The sequence below is a fragment of the Protopterus annectens genome, chromosome 2.part1 (assembly GCF_019279795.1).
Source record: "Protopterus annectens isolate FY-2018-M chromosome 2.part1, PAN1.0, whole genome shotgun sequence".
Lineage (NCBI taxonomy): Eukaryota > Metazoa > Chordata > Ceratodontiformes > Protopteridae > Protopterus > Protopterus annectens.
This window is the reverse complement of record NC_056729.1, coordinates 1,721,356,467-1,721,376,526: the sequence shown is the minus strand read 5'-3', so window position 1 is coordinate 1,721,376,526 and position 20,060 is coordinate 1,721,356,467. Positions and strand designations below refer to the sequence as shown.

General features: G+C 42.2%; 1 protein-coding gene across 5 annotated transcripts in view; it reads left to right on the top strand.

Moving 5' to 3' along the window:
• The window catches only part of ECE1 (endothelin converting enzyme 1), a 4,237,764-nt gene that overhangs the window by 1,849,397 nt on the left and 2,368,307 nt on the right, over window positions 1-20,060 (top strand). For all 5 annotated transcript variants that reach the window (XM_044063171.1, XM_044063172.1, XM_044063170.1 and 2 more), the window contains one exon: window positions 13,832-13,975. In XM_044063171.1, coding sequence (XP_043919106.1) covers window positions 13,832-13,975 — 144 coding nt within the window. The remainder of the gene's footprint in view (window positions 1-13,831; window positions 13,976-20,060) is intronic.

The following is a 20,060-nucleotide window of genomic DNA, read 5'->3' as shown; positions in this document are numbered from 1 at the left end:
AGTCTTCGGATTTCTGCATCGGATGCTGTCACTTCTTCTATAACGTCAGGTTGTCAGGGGTATAAAACATGCAGCCGATGCCATTGCATCAGTCTTTCTTGCCGTGCGGTGCCTGAAACAGAAGCAGTTCGCAAGTGCCGGTCAGCCGACTCCTGAAATTTTTAGTTTCGAGCTTCAGACCTGAAGTCTTAAAGATAAGTACCCCGTAGGGGATCCTTTTTTCTTGCACTAACTGATATCAGAAAAAAATTAACAATTGTCTTGTCTGTGGAAAGCAAATACCCCGTAGAGATTTTCATTCTTACTGCATCACCTGTTTAGGCCCAGACCACGATGTCCCTCGCTGTTGGTTTTGTGCCTTGCTCAATGCCCAAACTATTAGTTGTCTGGCTATTTTTGTAGCTAAATACTTTTGTTCCTGATCTCCGTACTCCAAAATGGCTTCATTAGGCCATCCGACTACTGATCATCTGAAAAAACGTAAGGATAAAGACAGAGACAGATCGCATAGGTCCAAAACTGCCGACGACACTTCTGATAAGCTAGTCGCCAGTCCGCCAGTACTCAGAGAGGCGCTTTCATAGCCCCTGATACCCGCTACTGCAGATTCGCAGCCCTCTACTGAGACCCATTCGCAGTCCGCTATGCCGCAAGATGCTTCTTTGACTGTGTAACCTGCGGATGTCTCTTCCTTGGATTGGTCCAGAGCCGCTGTGCAGGCACCGGCTTTTGAGGATGTATTCAGGCCTACTGATTTTCATATCAAACCGACGACTTTGTTTCAAGCTACAAATGCCGTATTCCTCAGGCCTAAAGCTTACACTAAGCCTAGAAAACCGACGACCAAGTGCATTCTCAGGCCCATATGCCTTAAAAACAAATGATTAGAATGGCTGAAGACCTTATTACCTTAATTAGGGGAATCCAACCTTCCCCCTCTAAGAGACCTAGAACTGATTTTCTTTCTGATTTTTCTGATCAGGAATCTGATATCTGTTTCTTCTGACTATCAGGATTTACCCTTATCTACTTATGAGGATTCTGATGCAGAGGATTCCATTCCCTGTGCTTCCCGTCCAGAAGATTTTTCTTTTGGTGAAACCTTGCATACCCTTAGGGTAGCACTTCCGCTGGGAAAAGCCAGGACTATTCTCAGTCCAAAAAGAGATTTAGGGAATTTTTAAACCTGCCTCAACACAGGCCTCTAGCTATCCCTCCTGTTCTGGAGAATTGTAGATGATGTTTTCTTGGAATCAAGCCTTACTCCAGACACTTTGCCTCCAGCTCCCAGGAAACCTGACAGGTACTACACAGTACCTGACTCTCTCAAATTCCTTTTCAAGAATCCTACTGCGGATCCAGAGACCATTTCCCAAGGACCAAATGGCGTTAAGGCTACTACTGCCAAAAATCCTACCCCTTCTGATTGGGGATTCTAGAGCTTATCCAACAGCAAAAAACAATAAGCAAAAAATACAAATGAAAGAGTTCCATACTGAACAGACCAAAATTCCTTTAATGCAAAGTTACAAAATTGAAATGAGCGCTTTCGTCTGCCCACAGCAGACTTCTTCAGAATAATAAACCTCTAGTGCCTTGATTATTTATACAGTTCTATGTTGGTAATTAATCAATAATTAAATCAATTAAACATACATTATCTTTTAAAGGTAAAAGGGACTGGAGGTAGTGAAATTAACCTTTCCATAGAGTCCCTTTTAGTATATTAAACATTTTTTCTGTATATATATATACTACTACTATATGTCCTAAAATATTAGGAATTCTACCAACCAATTAAAAAATTAAAACATTGACAATACAAAATTTATAGTCAAAAGCAGTACTAAAAATTGTTAAGATATTGGATTCTCTGTTCTAATAGTTTTATGCACTTTATATTTTTATCATTGTACTGTATTTGTTCACGACATAGTTCTTACAGTATTACATATAAGAGAATCAATTCTTATGGAATATTTAATTGGTTTTCAACCTAGGTTGGCTTTATATGAAACAGGTAGTTAATGAAAAAAGTTTGAGAAATTAATGAAAAGTACTGTATTACAAAATGCATATACAATTTAACATATATTTTTTCATATGCAATTTTTACCCTACCCAATAATTTAATACTAGTAATATGTAACCATAAGTGGCTCTAAAGAAATATATAACTATACAATTCGTACAATAAGCACAAAAAACCATATTATATACAAATACATAATACACTTAATGACTTACTACCTTATTTTGTATTAACTTGTTTGTCTATAAAATATCAGGGAAATATACTATTAACAAGGAAAGGCATGTTTATAATCAGAAAGAATCAGAGGGTTTTAAAAGGGTGAAATTCTATGATGGAGTTGAAAAGGGAAAAACCTATGAGAGGAGAAACAATTACATGGATGAATTGGATTCCTTTCAAGAGCCCTCTGAAACTTTTTTAGGGCCCAGGAGATCGGAGAGATTGGCAAACAAACAAAGGAATCCCTCGGACCCGGGACCTCAGGAACTAACGGGTGGGAGCGGTTTTGCCTGGAAAAACAGCAACAGGCGAATGAGATAGATGTAATCAAACAGGATGATTATGGTATTACATTTCAATATAAAGGTTTTAAAATACACAACTACACAGAATTAAAGCTGGAAAAGCTTCATTTTGAATTGTTTTCTAGGGGTTTCAAGTTTGTCAAAACTACATGTGGTGATTTAGCCAGTATACTATTAGAATTAAAACTATATCTTAGAAAATTGAACTTGAAAGTTCTCAATCAACATAGAAATGTATCTGATGAAAACACATCACACATTAACATAGAAAGAAATACAACTGAAACCCCTACAACACTTTGTAGAAAAAGTACCTATAATCCGCCTTTGCACCCGGTCATCCATACATTTGAAACTATAGTAACTAATGATATATATGAAGCATATAGACATACAAAGGGAAGCATTATTGAAAGGAACTTAAGAAAAGACGAGGAAACATTATTGGAAAACCTAAGGAAAGAGGCAGATTTGAGATTCAAGCAGCCAGATAAAGGTGGGGGTGTGGTAATTTTTTACCAGGAGGCTTATAATGATGCTTTAAATAAGTTATTGACTGATGAAAACACATATTCTACTGTTTCACATAATGAAGTCCAAATAGCATACAGAAGAATAGACTCTCTTTTGGAAGAATATCTTATAGAAAACAGAATTGAAGACAAAACGTATAACTTTTTGAAGCAAAAACACTCATGTGTTCCACAATTTTTTGGAACACCCAAAATACATAAAAATCTATTGAAGCCTCCTTTTCGCCCTATAGTTTCAGCTAGGAAGTCCAAAACCCACCCACTGGCTGTATATATTGATCAAAATCTCAAAGGAATTGTCAAGACACAGAAACATCTAGTCCAAGATTCATGGGACTTTTTGGGGAAAATTAATGATAATTTATGGTCTGAAACTTGTAAAATGGTTGCCATAGATGTGAAAGACCTATTCACGTGTATACCCAGAGACTTGGGCTTCAATTATTTTGAGGATTGTGTTAATAAATGTCTGGATCTGCCATTGGATAGTAAAAGATTAATACTAGAATTAACCGAAGTTGTTTTGGACAACAACTTCATTACATTCCAAGGGGAACACTACAAACAAGTGACAGGAGTGGCTATGGGGGCAGCTTGTGCCCCCATATATGCTAACCTTGTTCTCCTTGGATGGGAAGAACAGTTTATTTTTTCTAGTACATTTATGAAAAATATAAAAATTTACCTTAGGTTTTTAGACGATATTTTTCTTGTATGGGAGGATGACGAGAAGGGTAAATTTGATGAATTCATGAAATACATAAATGAAACTACTACCTTTTTGTCATTCACTCATGAAATACAAAACCAGAGCATTAATTATTTGGACATTACCCTCAGTAAAACAGTTCAAGGCTTTAAGTCTAACATTTTTAGAAAAAACACCTGGTGTAATAGCTATTTACATTTTGATAGCCAACACCCGTTTCATCAGAAAAAAAGTATTATTAAGGGCCAGGCGGTAAGAATAGCGAGAATGACCTCTGAATTTAATGACTTACAGTTTGAATTTGCTTTTCTGATGGAAAAATTCACAGAAAGGGACTATCCAAAAAGTGTAGTGGGAGAAATTTTGGAGGAAGTTTATTCGGGGTGGGGGTCTAAATACAAACCATTGTTAGGTCAAAAGTTTGTACCCAAGGAAAACATTACCTCTGACAAGAAAAATTTTTCTGGAGCTTGTCTAGTTGAATATAATGGATTTTCAGACTGTTTCAGTAAAATTTTAGAAAACAATTGGTCTATTTTCAAGACAAATAAGGAAATATATGAAACAGTGGGTAACAAACCAATGTTTTCTTACAAAACGGGTACAAATTTTAAAAGACTATTTGAAATGGAAATAAAGACTGTTGATAGGAAAAAAGGAACAACCAGGTGTGGTTGTTGTAGACAGTGTGCATATATAAATCCAAAGGAGAATATAAATTTGAAAAATGGATTAAATAGTAAGGTCTTTTTTCACAAAGGTAATTGCCGCAGCAAAATGCTAGTCTATTTGGCCACTTGTAAAAAATGCCCCTCATTTTATGTGGGCAAAACCGAGAGAACACTTAGGGAGTGAATATATGAACATACCAATGACATCAGAATAAAGAAAGATACCAGTGCCCTTTATAAACATTCTTTAGTGTGTGACGGTTTTGCTGGGTTTTCTTTTGGTATTTTAGACTCTATTAAAGTAAACAACAGGGGAGGGGACATTAAGAATCTTTTGTTGCAAAGAGAGATAAAGTGGCAATTAAGACTGAGGTCCAACCATTCCCCTGGTCTTAATGAATACATTAATATAAAAGCTATTCTAATAGACAAAGCTGCTTCGGTATGATTGTACTATTACAAAGGTATATTATTACAAAGGTATTTTATTGTGAAATTTGTTAATTTTACACAATATACATATACAAAACACATATACAAAATATAAAAATTAAAAAATAAAAAACATTATTCTAATACAATATTTTTCTTATTATATACCCCCTACATACAACATACTCAACACACTCCAGATTTAAACTAAAGTTTCACCCCACCCTTTTACCACCCACTTGGTTGTGGGACTTAACCTGCCTAGGGGAAATGTTTCCCTGTCAAAAATTGGTAACTTTTTCAACTTTTTTACTTTATTTTTATTTTTATATCTAGAATCTTGCATCTACAGATGTAGTTGATGTGTATTTTTCAACACATTCACTTTGCTCTAATAGTTTTATGCACTTTATACTTTTATCATTGTACTGTATTTGTTCACAACATAGTTCTTACAGTATTACATATAAGAGAATCAATTCTTATGGAATATTTAATTGGTTTTCAATCTAGGTTGGCTTTATATGAAACAGGTAGTTAATGAAAAAAGTTTGAGAAATTAATGAAAAGTACTGTATTACAAAATGCATATAAAATTTAACATATATTTTTTCATATACAATTTTTAATAATTTTTAGTACTGCTTTTGACTATAAATTTTGTATTGTCAATGTTTTAATTTTTTAATTGGTTTGTAGAATTCCTAATATTTTAGGACATATAGTAGTAGTATATATATATATATATATATATATATACAGAAAAAATGTTTAATATACTAAAAGGGACTCGATGGAAAGGTTAATTTCACTACCTCCAGTCCCTTTTACCTTTAAAAGATAATGTATGTTTAATTGATTTAATTATTGATTAATTACCAACATAGAACTGTATAAATAATCAAGGCACTAGAGGTTTATTATTCTGAAGAAGTCTGCTGTGGGCAGACGAAAGCGCTCATTTCAATTTTGTAACTTTGCATTAAAGGATTCTAGAGCTTAGACAGATGGGGTAAGAAAGTATATACTTCTGCTACTTTGGCCATTAGGGCTTTAAATTGCCAGTTTCATAGGTTGGTACTAGGCTATCGGCCCTAGGGCCTATGCAAGCCTAGCCATAACAATTCCCTGGATATTTCTTCCCACTATTTACTTCTCCAGGCACCTGTCTAGCAGGGCGGCTGACTTGATCCCCAGGGTGAATTTCCTGTCTCCCATGCAATCATCAAGGTTCCTTTTGAAGAGGGCCAAAGAGGCGCTCTGCTTGATATGTATATGCAGTCTATTCCAGAGTATGGGGAGTCTCTGGGTCAGGAACCTATCCCTCCAGCATGTTTTGTTCATTGTGATGACAAGGTTTAGATCCCTGGAGCGTGTGGCTCTGAGAGATTGGGATTTCTTTAAGTGGAGCATGTCCAACAGCTCAGGGTTTGACATGGCCTTGTATGTTAAGCAGAGATTGCCTCTGAGTAGACGATATGCCACAGAGTATAGCTGGAGTTTTTTTTTTTTTTTTTGACGGTCAGTATATGGCATTTGCTTTAGGCCTGTGATTCTTTTAGTGAGGTATTTCTGTGGCCTTTCAAGCTGTTGCAGATGTCTTGTGAGGTACATACCAAATGGGGCATTGTACTCTATAATGGGTCTAATGAGGGATGAGTACAGTGGGACAATGACCTCCTTTTTTCTGAATGAAAAGCCCTTAGTGATGAGGTGTGCCACATAGAAGGATTTCCTGACTGCTGTGGCAATGTGGTTATCGAAAGTGAGACCACTGTCCACCTGTGTCCCTAAGTCTCTCATCACACTTTCGATGTTTAGTGTCCTGCCACCTATGTGGTAATTCATGGGTACATGTTTTTTTCCAAAGGGGATAACTATACATTTCTTGGCATTAAGCTTGAGCCCATGGCTCTGGCACCAGGCATCTGTTTCTGTAAGGCCCTTTTTTAGAATATCCATGTCATTTGGGGATTCAATAATGGCTCCCAGTTTGCAGTCCTCTGCAAACTTTGTTAGCCAGAGTTCCTTAGTGTTGGCCTGTACTTCAGAGAAGTAGATGCCAAACAAGAGTGGTCCCAGGACTGAACCCTGAGGTACTCCACTTGTCACTTGTCTGGAACTGGATTTGGAGTCTGCTACTTTTACTGTCTGGGTTCTGTCAGTAAGCTAGTTAGCAACCCATCGAGTGACATAGGGATTTATTCCCAGCTTAGTAAGTTTATCTATGATTCCAGAGTGGGGGGTGGTGTCAAAGGCCTTGGCGAGGTCCAGATAGGCTGTGTGGACTGCCTTACCCTCGTCCACAACTCTGGAGACTGATTCGAAGAAGTCAGTCAGATTTAGGAGACAAGATCGGCCCTTCACAAACTGGGTGGGGTCTAGTGTTTGAAGGTTGCCAATGTCTTTGTTTACAAGTTCCATGATAATGCGTTCCATGCCCTTGCAAATCAGGCTTGTCAGACTGATGGGACTGTAGTTCCTGGGATCCAAGGTCGATCCTCCCTTGTGGAGCGGGATAACTGTAGCTGTGCGCCACTCAGTGGGCACGAAGCCTGAGGTGAGGCTATGATTAAACATGACACTTAGATGAGGTGCCAGTTCATTTTGTAGTTCATGTAGTACACAGCCTGGGATGTCATCTGGTCCCATGGATGCTGTATTCTTAGCTTTGGAGAGTGTCGTTTCTGCCTGTGTGGCCGTCATTATCGGAATTTGGAAATCTTTTGGTATTGAGATGGGCCCTTTAGGGGGTGAGAGTGGGGTGAAGTTGGCACTAAATCGATTTGCCAGGATATTGGCAATATCCTTGGGATCAGTATATTTAATGCCATTCTGTTGTAACTCAGAGCAGATCTGAGCATTGCCATTTAGATTTTTGACATAACTATAGAATGCCTTGTGGTTGTCTTTGGAATCTTTGGCAATTTTATTTTCGTAACTAGCTTTTGAGGATTTTGAGGGATCTCAGCTTCTTACTGAGGCTGGTGACAGAGTTTTTTGCATTCTGGGATTTTCCTCTTTTTTGCAACAGTTTCTTCCTTCTATTGTATAGTTTGTTTATAGCAGGGGACCACCAGATTGGCTTCCTTTTTTTGGTGAAGAGCATCTTGGTTCTATTTAGGATGGCACGATTCATGCACGAGTGGATGTGCTCGTACAATGCCTTAGTGTAGGATTCTGCAGTCGAACTTCCAGATCCTGTCTGCATGGGTGTTGTGAAGTTTGTCACTTCTGACTTCAGTAGCTTGAAGTTGGCTTTGGAGAAGTTTTTTAAGGAGGTTTCCTTACTGGGGGGTGGGGGTGGGATGTGGATGTCAAGGGTGATTTGCTTATGGTCAGACCTGACCAATGAGGGGGTGACCACTGGTGTGGAGCACCTGTCTCCTATGTTGATAATGACCAGGTCTAGGATATTGGAGCTCCTGGTGGGACAATGGATTAGTTGATCCAGGGCGTTGAAATTTATGAATTTCAAGAACCGTTGGGAAAAGGTGTTGGTACCCCAGTAGTTTTCCCAATTAATGGCAGGGTAGTTGAAATCACCCAGTATTAGGGTGTTTTGTTGTATCTTAATATTTTCCAGTATGTTTAGAAAGGTGTAATGAGAATCGTGGGGCACGGATGGGGTAGCAAGCTACAATTTGGATTGTAGTCTTACCTAGTGTTGCACATGGAGAATTTCAGATGCATTGTGTTGGGCAACTAGCCTGGAGGTGTGAATATCCTTGGTGAATATGGACACTCCTCCACCTTTAGTGTTTCGGTCCTGGTTTTGTGGCCGAAAAGTGTGGTAAGAATTGTAGCCTGGTATTGCAGGGGTGCTCTCTGGAGCCTTGAACCAGGTTCATACGTTAAAGTATCAGCAGCATATTATGGGATTAATTAAACAGAAAATGGTGTTCATTCCTGTCTGTGCTGAAGACAGATTTACAAGAGTTAATGCTTTCTTCTGACCAAGTAGGTAAACATACTTTGCAATGTGGTTTTGATACTTTAGAAGCATCTTGCAGGGCTGCTGTCACTGGGTCTGTACTTAGGCATGCTTGGCTTAAGGAACTAAACATGCCAGATCACATTAAAGCTTAATTACTGGATGCACCCTTACACCAAGAGTGCCTTTATGGCAACAAAGCAGTAGTCGTCCTCAAAAGGATGGAGGAAAAAGCTAAATCTATGCGAACTGTTAAAGATTTCTTACAAGTGCAGCCACCTAGATTCAGTAGGCATTGGCCTTCAAAGAGCTGGTCCTTTCCAGTCCCTTCCAGGCCTTCTCAGTCCAAATGTAGGAGCAGCAGTCCACCAAGACTTAAGTCTCAGGCTATGCACAGATCTAAGCAGTGGGGGGCCCCGACTTCCAATGCAGGTAGTAGTAAGCCACCCCCTATGGAAAAATGGCACAATGACTTATCCTCAACTCTACCAAGCCTTGCTCAACTTCTTGCTCCCTTAGGAGGAAGGCTCGCCCTGCATGCAAAAAACTGGGAAGTCATTACCCAAGACAAATGGGTTTTAAACATAGTTTCCCTAGGATACAGATTCCACTTCCACTCCCTCCCAACTCCAAGTGGATGGCCAGACCTCCCCCCAAAGCAGTGGGTGGAGGCCCAAAAACAAGTGATTTCTCTCCTCAGTATCAGGGCTATTCAGCCTTTCCCAGCAGAACAAAAGGGACACAGTTTTTATTCAAGACTGTTCCTGGTTCCCAGAAAAGAAAACTCTTGGCGTCCTGTCCTGGACCTTTCTATTATTAACACCTTTCTGGTGGTTCCAAAATTCAAAATGCGAACTCTTCAGCAGCTTCTTCCTATGCTAGCCAAGGATGCCTGGCTGGCATCCCTAGACTTAAAAGAAGCTTACCTGCACTTCCCAATAAGGGAATCCTGCAGAAAATTCCTACGTTTCAGGGCAGGCTCCATGCAGTATCTCTTCTCTGCACTTCCCTTTGGCTTATCTACTGCACCCAGGATATTCACAAAATGCCTAGCTTCGGCCATTGCATTTTGCAGGCAGAGAAATATTCAGATTTACCCATACTTGGACTATTGCCTGATTCAGGCAGAGTCAGGACTTGCTATTACAGCACCTGCCATTTGTAAAGAGACTTCTAACTTCTTTGGGGTGCACCATCAACAAGAAGAAATCACACCTATTACCCTGCCAACAGATTGTATTCCTGGGAGTAAGCTTGAACACAACTTCCCAGGTGGCATTCCTCACTCCAGAGAAACAAGTTCATTTGACAACCTACTTCAAACTACTGGCCACAAAAACCCAGCTATCCATAAGGAAAATCCTGCAAGCCCTGGGGTTCATGGCCTCTTGCATTCTGTTAATTCCATATGCAAGACTGCATATGAGGAAACTTCAGTGTATCTAAAAAGTCTATGGTGTCAGCATTCTCAGGACCTGGAAACAATGATTCCTATCATTCCTTGTTTAAGGGCAGAGTTCCTATGGTGAAAAGAGGCCTGCTACCACAACAAGGGACTCCCTTTCACTCTACTCCATGCTGCCCAAACCCTAACAGAAACATCAGACTATGCATGGGGGGCTCACATGGCAGGGCAGTGCATTCAGATCAAATGGAACCCAAAACAGATGCACCTGCATATCAATCAAAAAGAAATGTTAGCTGTACAGAATGCTCTGACAGCCTTCAAACACCTTATTCTTCCAGGACAACTATTGGTAAAGACAGTCAACACCACAGTTATGTGGTACATAAACAAGCAGGGGGGGGAACCCATTCCTACCCACTCTGCAGACTAGCCATGGCTCTGTGGAACACAGCCTTGAGCTACCAAGTGATCCTACAAGCTCAATTCCTACCAGTCAAACTAAATTCACTGGCAGACGACTTCACCAGGAATCTCATGGACCCACACGAATGGAAACTGGAACCCAAAATATTCAATCTCTTGAGGAACAAATGGGCGACACCAGAGGTAGACCTGTTTTTCTCCCCTCAGAACTACCAATTGAACAAATTCTGCACCAGAACTCCCCACAGTCAAGCTTGGAAAGTGGATGCCCTGTCCTTTACCTGGGAAAGCTTTTCAGTTTATGCCTTCCCCCTCTGCCTCTCCTCTCGAAGGTTCTACTAACGATTAAACAGGACAAGCCAAGGACAGTACTGATTGCACCAGACTGGCCATGCCAGCACTGGTACCCCCCTTTTGTGCAGTCTGACAGCGCTTATAACCTTGGCACCTGCCTCAGACCCCTTCCATGCTGTCCCAACAAGAGGGCCAGATTCTGCACCCTCAACTTCAAACCCTGAACCTTGCAGCCTGGCTAATTCCCTGACCTCATCTCCAGCAACCCTCCGTAAGCAGGTGCTGGATGTCATTCTTGAGGTAAGGAGGGCTATTAATAGAAAATCCTATTCAGAAAAGTGGAAAAGATACTGTTCCTGGAGCCAGACTCAGGGGATGAGCACAACGGTGCCCATCTTACCTCATATTCTAGATTACTTAACAAAAATGCTCCAGAAGGGCCTATCTTTCTCTTCAATTAAGATTCATGCCTCTGCCATGTCAGAACATTATAATACTGATCCCACTCCTCTTCTCTCATCCCCTGCTAAAACAATTCCTTAGATGGGCTACAAATTTAAGGCCCCCGTGAGGGCTCCCACTCCAGCCTGGGACCTTAACTTTGTATTGGAAAAGCTCCCCCCCCTTTGAACCAGCTACTACAGCAGAGTTGAAATTCCTTTCTTGGAAAACAGCTTTACTTCTAGCCATCACTTCAGCAAGAAGATTGTCTGAACTGCAGGCCGTCATGGCAGTGGAACCCTTCTTTATCTTCCATGCTGACAGGGTTTCCCTCAGGACTAATCCATCCTTTATGCCCAAGGTGGTGTCTAGTGTGGCTCTAAACTAGTCCATTCATTTGCCTACTTTTTTCCCTAATCCTCAGAATAAAGGGGAAAGGATACTGCATTCTCTGGATGTACACAGCCAGCTTAGTTTCTGTTTGGTTAGGACTAAGCCTCACAGAATATCTGACCAGCTTCTAGTTAGCTTTGCTGCAGGGGCAGAGGGGAAGGCCATTTCAAAGCAAACAGTTTCCAAATGGATAGCACATTGCATCCATTTCTGCTAAAACCACCATGGAAAACCTACCCCACAGGGGATAAGAACACATTTCACCAGGGCTGCATCTACCTCTACTGCACTTCTCAGAGGAGTCCCTACCAGGGACAATCCTGGAAACTGCATCCTGGAGCTCTGTACTTTCAACAAGCATTACCACCTGCCTATATTATCTAAATCCAGAGCTGGATTTGCCACAGCAGTCTTACAGGGCCTTATTGCTAGCCCTAATGCTTTTTAACTACCTCCACCCTTCCTTAGCTTTGAGAATCGACCCAAATGTGATGACTGCAACAGTGAAATGTGAAGAACATAGTTCAGTTGTGTACACTTGCCATAAATGTAGATGTTCAAGTGTATTCACTTTTGCCATCCTGGTTACCTTCCCTCCAGCCCCGTGACTTCTCTTGACTTTTACCTTTCCCCTTGTTTGGTATACATTACATCATGTGTATTTACTTTTTGCTGGGGGTGTTCCATACCATATAACTGCTCCCTATTGAGGGGGCACCTGACATCTGGGGCAAGAAAAACTGATATAATGGTGTTAGCTGCATGTCTTATACCCCTGATGACCTGACATCATGGAAGAAGCGACAGCATCCGACGCAGAAATCCAAAGACTCTGGTATTCAGACCGGCTGAGGGCTACCTGCAGGTAGATAACCCAAATGTGATTACTGCAACAGTGAATAGACTCTTAACATCTACATTTATGATAAGTGTATACAACTGTAATTTCTCTTTCACTCTCTTGGCTCTCCTAAACGTTCCTCCCCACCCCCATACCTCAACCCTTCTATTTAAAACTTCTTCCTCTTTGCCATCTTGATTTAGTCATTAAAGATGCTTTTAGGGATACGTTTTTTTTTTGTGATGCCTGATTTTATATTCACATTTTTATGCCATATTTCTACCTCAAGTATTTTTAGCTATTCTTTTTACTGAATTGTTATCCTTTTAAGTTGCATTATGACAAGAATATATGTTATGCATTCATATTCACATTACTTGTATTGTAACTTTGTTATTGCTATTTGTATTTGTGTCGGAGCTTTTCCTCGTCTCCACTGGAAATGGGCAACCAACCCAGTCAGACTAACACAGTTAACAAAAGGCAAAAATAAAACAAAACTAATGTCTTCATTCTGTTTTTTGAGAATGTGCTGTATAATTTCTGGAGGGATCAGCAATTACCAAGTTAGTGGTTGGTTATAGCTTTTAAGTTTGTGGTGAGATTACAATTTAACTGTAAGTAGGGTGATTGTCTTGAAAGGTAGCAACTTTAAGGAGATGATAGGTTAGCCTTTTGAGAGGCATAAGCGATGATTTGGAGGCATACAACAGTAAAAGATGAATGAGAGAATGCATTTGAAAAGCATAAAACTACTGTGCATCTCAAAACTGGTGAGATAAGTGGAGTGAGGCAGCAGGAAGCAGTGGAGTATGGGGGGAGAAAAGTGAGCTTGTAGGGCATCTGTTAGGTACAGTTAGGTCTCCACTTCTGTATGGATACTTTTTGTATATAAATAGATTACATGACAGTGTCTGCATAGGTGCCCTACACATTGCTGACTGTGTACGCAGCTGTTAACTTTGGGAGCTGATGGCCTCTAGTGTGAGCACAGAAAGGCTACTCATCAATGTAGTAATGTGATAAAATGAAATTACCAGTAGGTAATTCATAGCCAATAGCAAGGGTTAGCAATAGTTTTAGGTCTGAACAAACATACGTGTGTATATTCTTTCACACCTGAACGACTTTCACTTTTTCATTGTTTTCAGGATTATTGGAATGACTGTACATTTTATTTCTTATAAATACAGATTGGTGGTTGGAATATCACTAGCGAGTGGAGTAAAGACAACTTTCAGGAGGTTCTGCGCACTGCAGCTCGCTTCCAGACTTCACCTTTCTTTTCTGTGTATGTCAGTGCGGACTCAAAAAATTCCAACAGCAATGTTATACAGGTATGGTGTGCAACATAATTAGTGATAGGACTTTGTGTTGGCATTTGGAATGTCTTCATGCTAGTGCAGCTTCCTGCAGCACAAGTTGCTGAAAAGTAATCCAGTGAAAGTTATTTGGAAACTATTTATACTGAAAATAGTAAAGAGTGAAAGTTAGGTACAGAAAAATTGTGTTCAGTGGGGACAACTCCCACACACTTATTCCACTTACTGTAACTAGGTTCTGTGCAAACAATGCATTTATTTATTTGTTTATAAAAACTAACTGGTTTTGAAAATGTACTACACCGTGGAGCTAAAATGAAATGTGGCATTTGCACCCCACCATTGTGTACATTTGGGTTTGTCCATGTATTAGTGTCATACTTTTCTTTGCATTTTTGTATTCGTGTCATATTTTTCTTTGCATTTTTCTATTCGTGTCATACTTTTCTTTGCATTTTTGTATTTGTGTCATACTTTTCTTTGCATTTTTGTATTCATCTCTACTTTTCTTTACATTTTTGTATTCGTGTCATACTTTTCTTTGCTGTTTTCAGTATGCTTACTTGCACCAACTGTCATTTGTGCATTTTTTTTTCAGGAAGTAATGCGTAAGAAAATGAAACAAAACCAGTCATCTTTGCTACAGTGTTTCACAATACTCTTTTTCTCCATTTTCTTCTCCCTGTCTTCAGGAATCTTTCAGCTGTATTAACTCTCACCTAGGTTTTATAGTATTGCTTATTACAGATCTAAATGATTAAATTCCAAAAGTTATTTGCAAGCAGGACATTAAGTAAAGAGTGTACTAGTCTGTTGATGGAAACCCTGGGTCCCCTCTGAAAACAAATTAGTCACCGTTGCAAAGAAATGCAGCATATACACAGACTGCAGATATGTATTATAAGGATGCCTAGGTGCCTGGAAAAAAAGGTTCATAGACTTTTTATGGAAATACATTGCATCAGCTGACTCAAGATTGTCAGCTTAGCTCAGACTGTACTTGCTTTTCTGGACAGATAGGCTACAGTAGTCACTCATGTATTTGTCTCTTCCTGATGGTGTCATAGCAGTGCCCTATTCATTAAGTTTCATGGCTGCGATTTCACTTGTCTTTAGGGAATCAACATTCTGTAAGCCAGGATGTGTGAACCAGCATTTGTCACATCGATTACTTCAACTCTTTGCTGTGTAGAATTTACACTGCCTTTGCAGACAAGGTCTTCATTTAACATCTTGGTACTTTTTTATTTAACATTTGTTAACCGGGAAAGTCAGACTGGGAACAAAGCCAATTTTCAGTGGAGGCCCGGGGAGAAACACTGAAGACGCATATCTTTGTAATTGCGTTTTCTGCCTTAAATAGTGTGTCTTTGATCAGAAGTAACTGTTAATACCCTTCTTATCCAGTCCATCGGCTAGAGTAGCTTTTAGTGTTTTAGTATACATGTGCCTGTACCTACATGGCCCTGTTTGTGGAAGGCAGTGGCTCATGCTTTCATGTAGCAGATTTCAGAACACGCATCTCTTTTGAGCAGTCTGGGGTAACACTTAATTTTTGAGTTACCATACTCACAACCTCCTTTGGAGGAATTTTCCTTTTTCAGACTATAGCCAGGATGAATGAGGTGTTTTTATAGGAACTGAAAGGTTCCCCCTGGATTGAGTAGATGAAATGATATGCTGCAAGTAGACGAGCTTCATTCTATTCCCATTCTTCCATTAGTGGCTACCGTGGAGGATGTACACAAAATTACTAAGAATTATCATTGACAATCAACTAAAATTTGATAAGCATCTGCAAGCAAATATAAAAAAAAGCATAAAAAGTTAGGTATGCTTTACCGCCACAGTCACTTTCTCTCCCACCACCAGGATTGCATTAGCTAATACATACCTCATCCCATCCCTTTTATATGGTGCATCTATCCTAACCAGCCTACAGTCTTTTTTCAAAACAAAACTCTCATCTTGTTATAACAAAATATCCAAATTTGCAGCAGGTCATAGAGCCTCTTCTCACCACTGTAATTCCCTTCACCAACTAAGTTGGCTAGAATTACCAAACTTCCTTACATATACCCAGCTCATCCAAGCACACAAACTCATTCATAACCCGTCTCTCTGCCCCTCCCTAGCAAATACCTTTGAAATGCATAAACCAGATAAACTCCTAATATCCAATTCCCAAAACATAATTAAATTGCATAAACCAACACATCCTGCTGGGAATCAATTGTTGTCCTCCTCTCTTGCACGCCTCTGGAACTCTCTCCCTTCTCCCATCCGCACCCCCAGCAGTCTCTCCTTGTTTTAAAACCTCACTGCACTCATAACTTACTTCACAGTGGGAATGCTCTTGCTCTCATCCAACCAAATTGTACCACACTTTAGTGTTAGCCATATCCTTTGTGGCTGTTTGGGTCCCCAAAGTGGGCAAGGGAGTGCTACTTTGTCAGTCCTGGGATAGAGAACCGGGAAGACTTACTTTTTTTTCAGAATTGTATGCTCATCCCTGGGGAAGCTGCTGCCGCCGCCATTAATAATACCGTTGACCCCATTTTTCTTTTCAAAAAGAAATGGAAAACTAAACATGAATCTACTCCTCCTCAAATGTGCTTAGACCGGAGTAGTTTACTGGGTGTGGCTCAAGGTTTAATTCAGGCTGTTGATCCTTGTATTCTAGATGTTAAGTTGTCAATCTCGCCTTCATTCTTGCTGGATGGGTTCGGAGCCGATCCTCGGCTCCGACTCGGCACTTGCTTTAGCTTGAGAACTCCTTTTACCAGCTCGAGGCAACCCTATATCCCATGATGCAAGGCGGAACTACCTCAGATCTCGTTTGCCGGTTAGCGAAAGAGGTCTCCTTTGCCAGCTGAGGTAAGTTTTTTCTTTGTGAAATAAGAAAAAGTGTAGTTAGGGGTTTTATTTTCCCTTTTAGTGTCAGTTTAGTCTGTAGTTAGTTACAGCCCACCCTATTCCCTTGTTTTCAAACTTTTTATAATCTTTATTCTAAAGTTTTTTAGTCAGGCCTAATTCCCCATTGGTTATTCCCTTCCTGTGTGTTTGTGTAAGGGATTAATTTGTGTGTTTGTTGGGATTGTTTGTATTTCCATCCTCCTAGGATGTCAAAGGAAGGCAAGGTCTCAGGCTTCAAGAAGTGTGACCAGTGCTGTCAGAAAATGTCTCTGACAGACGGTCACACTTCTTGTGTTTATTGCCTGGGGCCTTTGCACCTGCAGGACTCCTGTGCGTTGTGTCATGCTTTTAGCCAGAGAGTCCTGCAGGAAAGGAGGAATAAACTCATCCTCCGAGGCTTACTTAAGCCAGAAGGTTCTCCTCCTAAATTAGGGTCAGGAAAAACTCTTAAACCACCGAAGGCTCAGGCTACAGTGTCCAAGCCTCCTCCGGTGGCTCCGGCTCCGTCGGAGCCGATATCGGCTCCGGCTGGAGTCGATACATCTTCTGTTCAAGTAGTGGGTTCGGCGCCGACCGGCTCCGATACCCTGACTACTGTGGCCTTGTCGGCTCCGGCTGGAGCCGACACTTCATCCAGCATCGGAGCCGAGATTTCCTCGGCTCCATCTGGAGTTCAAGGGACTTCGGCTCCGATGGCCCGACCCGTAAGAGATCTCGGTCCCCTTCGATACTTAGTATCCACTCGGCTCCGAGGTCTCCCCTTTTGTCGGAGCGGAGCCATCGGAGCCGATCTTCGAGATCTTCCAGGCTGTCTGACCACGATCTAGAGAGGGTGGTAAGCAGGCTGTTGAAGTCTCAGGCACTGGCCCAAATGCTCCATAGCCCATCTCAACAGACTTCGGCTATAGCCCCAATCCTTGAACTTCCTCCTCCGACTCCACACCGCAGTTCGGAGCCGGAGCTTCTCGGGACAGCGACTGTTTCGATGCCGGAGCCGATACATCCTTCGGCTCCGTCGTCCTCGGCTCCGATCTCCTCCTTGAGACCTTCCTTGGAGGGATCCGGTCATCGGGTTTCCACTGTCGGCTCCGAGGGGGCTAGTGGCATCGGACCCTTGTCCGACCCCACTCTCCCTCTCGGGGCTTCGGCTTTGGTAAGCTCGGCGCCGACATCGGCCTCGGAGCCTTCTCTCTCTTTGGAGCCGGCCATTCCTGTTTCTTCGGAGCGGGTGTGTTCCAGCCTCCCGGGGAGAGGAGCCTTTGAGGTGATGAGGAGTGTCCTGGCCTCTGAGCCTGGTCAGCGGTCCATCCCTCTAGCTCCTCCCTCTTCAGTGCCTGCAGATGCCTCTTGCCAACCTCTTGCTCACAGGCCCAGGGATCCATCGCCCCAGGTTTCCCCACTGGGAATTTCCTCCTCTTCCGAGGTTTCTCCTGATCCTGCAGGGGAACCCCTCGGAAGAGGGCGTGTAAGAGGAAACACACAGACTCCCTGAGTCTACTACATCTGATACCGACTTAGATGAGTCGGAGGGTTCCCACGGTCCCCCTCTGAGGATGTCTCCTTTTCAGACATCCTTGAGCTCCTCAAACAGAGGGGAATTGGCCTCCATTGACCCCTCCGAGGATGAGTCGGTATACCTGGAGGCTTTGGATCCCGACCCTCCACCTCCTGGGTGTCTCCGCCTTTCGACCCACTTATGCAGGTAGTGGCTCGGAAGGCGTGGGCTCCAGATTCTGTGGAACCTGTCCCCAGAAGACCATCCAAATTCATTACGGCCCCTTCGGACAAACAGTTCCTTTCCAAGGGTGTCTCGGTGGATGCTATGGTGGTGGCGGCTGCCACTAAGAAGGAACTGGCGGATCCTTCAGTACCTGTCCATCCTCCTAATAAGGACTCTAGGACCATGGACAGGTATGGAAAGCGGATGTTTTCTTCAGCGACCTTTGCTATGCGTTCGCTGAATTATCTTTGTCACTTCACCAGGCTTCAACGAGATGTTCTCAAGGAACTGGGAGAAGTAGTCCAGGATCCTTCTGCTGCTGGGGCTCAGGAAAAGATTGCCTCGCAGCTTGCTATCCTGAATTCCATATCTAACTCCTCCATGTGGCTCATATCCTATGCAGCCGATGGAGCGAGCAGGGCCGCAGGCACAGGAGTTGCTCTTAGACGCCAAGCCTGGATGCAGCTTTGTAATTTTGCGGACCTCTTTAAGGCGTCCTTCACTAATACCCCTTTTGATGGTTCGGCTTTGTTCAGACCTCAGGTGAAGGATACCTTGACCAGGTGTGAGCAGGACGGTAAAACTCTTTCTGCCATTGGAGTCCAGTTTTCCACTCCTTCTAGACCATACCCCAAGGGTCAGAAGGGGGGGAAGATGTGGTTCCGTAAAACCCAAGGAGCTACACCGGACACACGTGGTCAGTTTACCCCCAGAGGCAGAGGGGGTAACAATAATAGACGCCGCCCTAGAGGCAGGGGGTGTCCTCAGAACCAGGGCAGCAGGGAGTCTCTTCCTGAGAAGCCTTTTCAGCATCCCTGAGGTGTTGCCCGACTGTCCACCCTTGGAGGCAGTCGGGGGAAGGATTTCGCTGTACCCAGTAGCCTGGCAATCCCTATCTCAAGAGATGTGGGTACAGTCGATTATATCCGAGGGTTACAAAATCCCCTTCGAAAGGTTTCCCGTACCTCTACAATCCCTTCCAGACATCTCACCTGGTCAAAGGGATTTGGCAGAACAGGAGGTTTCAAAGCTCCTACAAAAAAGAGCCGTCCAGACTGTGCCAGCAGACCAGGTAGGATCCGGCGTCTACTCCAGATTCTTTTGGTCCCCAAAAGGACGGAGATTGGAGACCAATATTAGACCTGAGCAATCTGAACAGATTTGTCAAGAAGGCAAGATTCGGATGGTCACGCTCAGTCCATTCTGCCCTTTCTGGGCAAGGACAACTGGATGTGCTCTATAGACCTTCAGGATGCGTGCTATCACATAAAGATTCACAGGCGCTCTAGAAGGTTTCTCCGCTTCGGCTAGGGACCAGTCATTACCAATTCAGAGCCCTGCCCTTTGGCCTCACTTCAGCCCCAGAGTGTTTACCAAATGCATGGCAGTGGTCACAGCTCATCTGAGACGTCGAGGATTCCAGGTGTTTCCCTATTTGGACGACTGGCTCCTCTCCGCCACCAC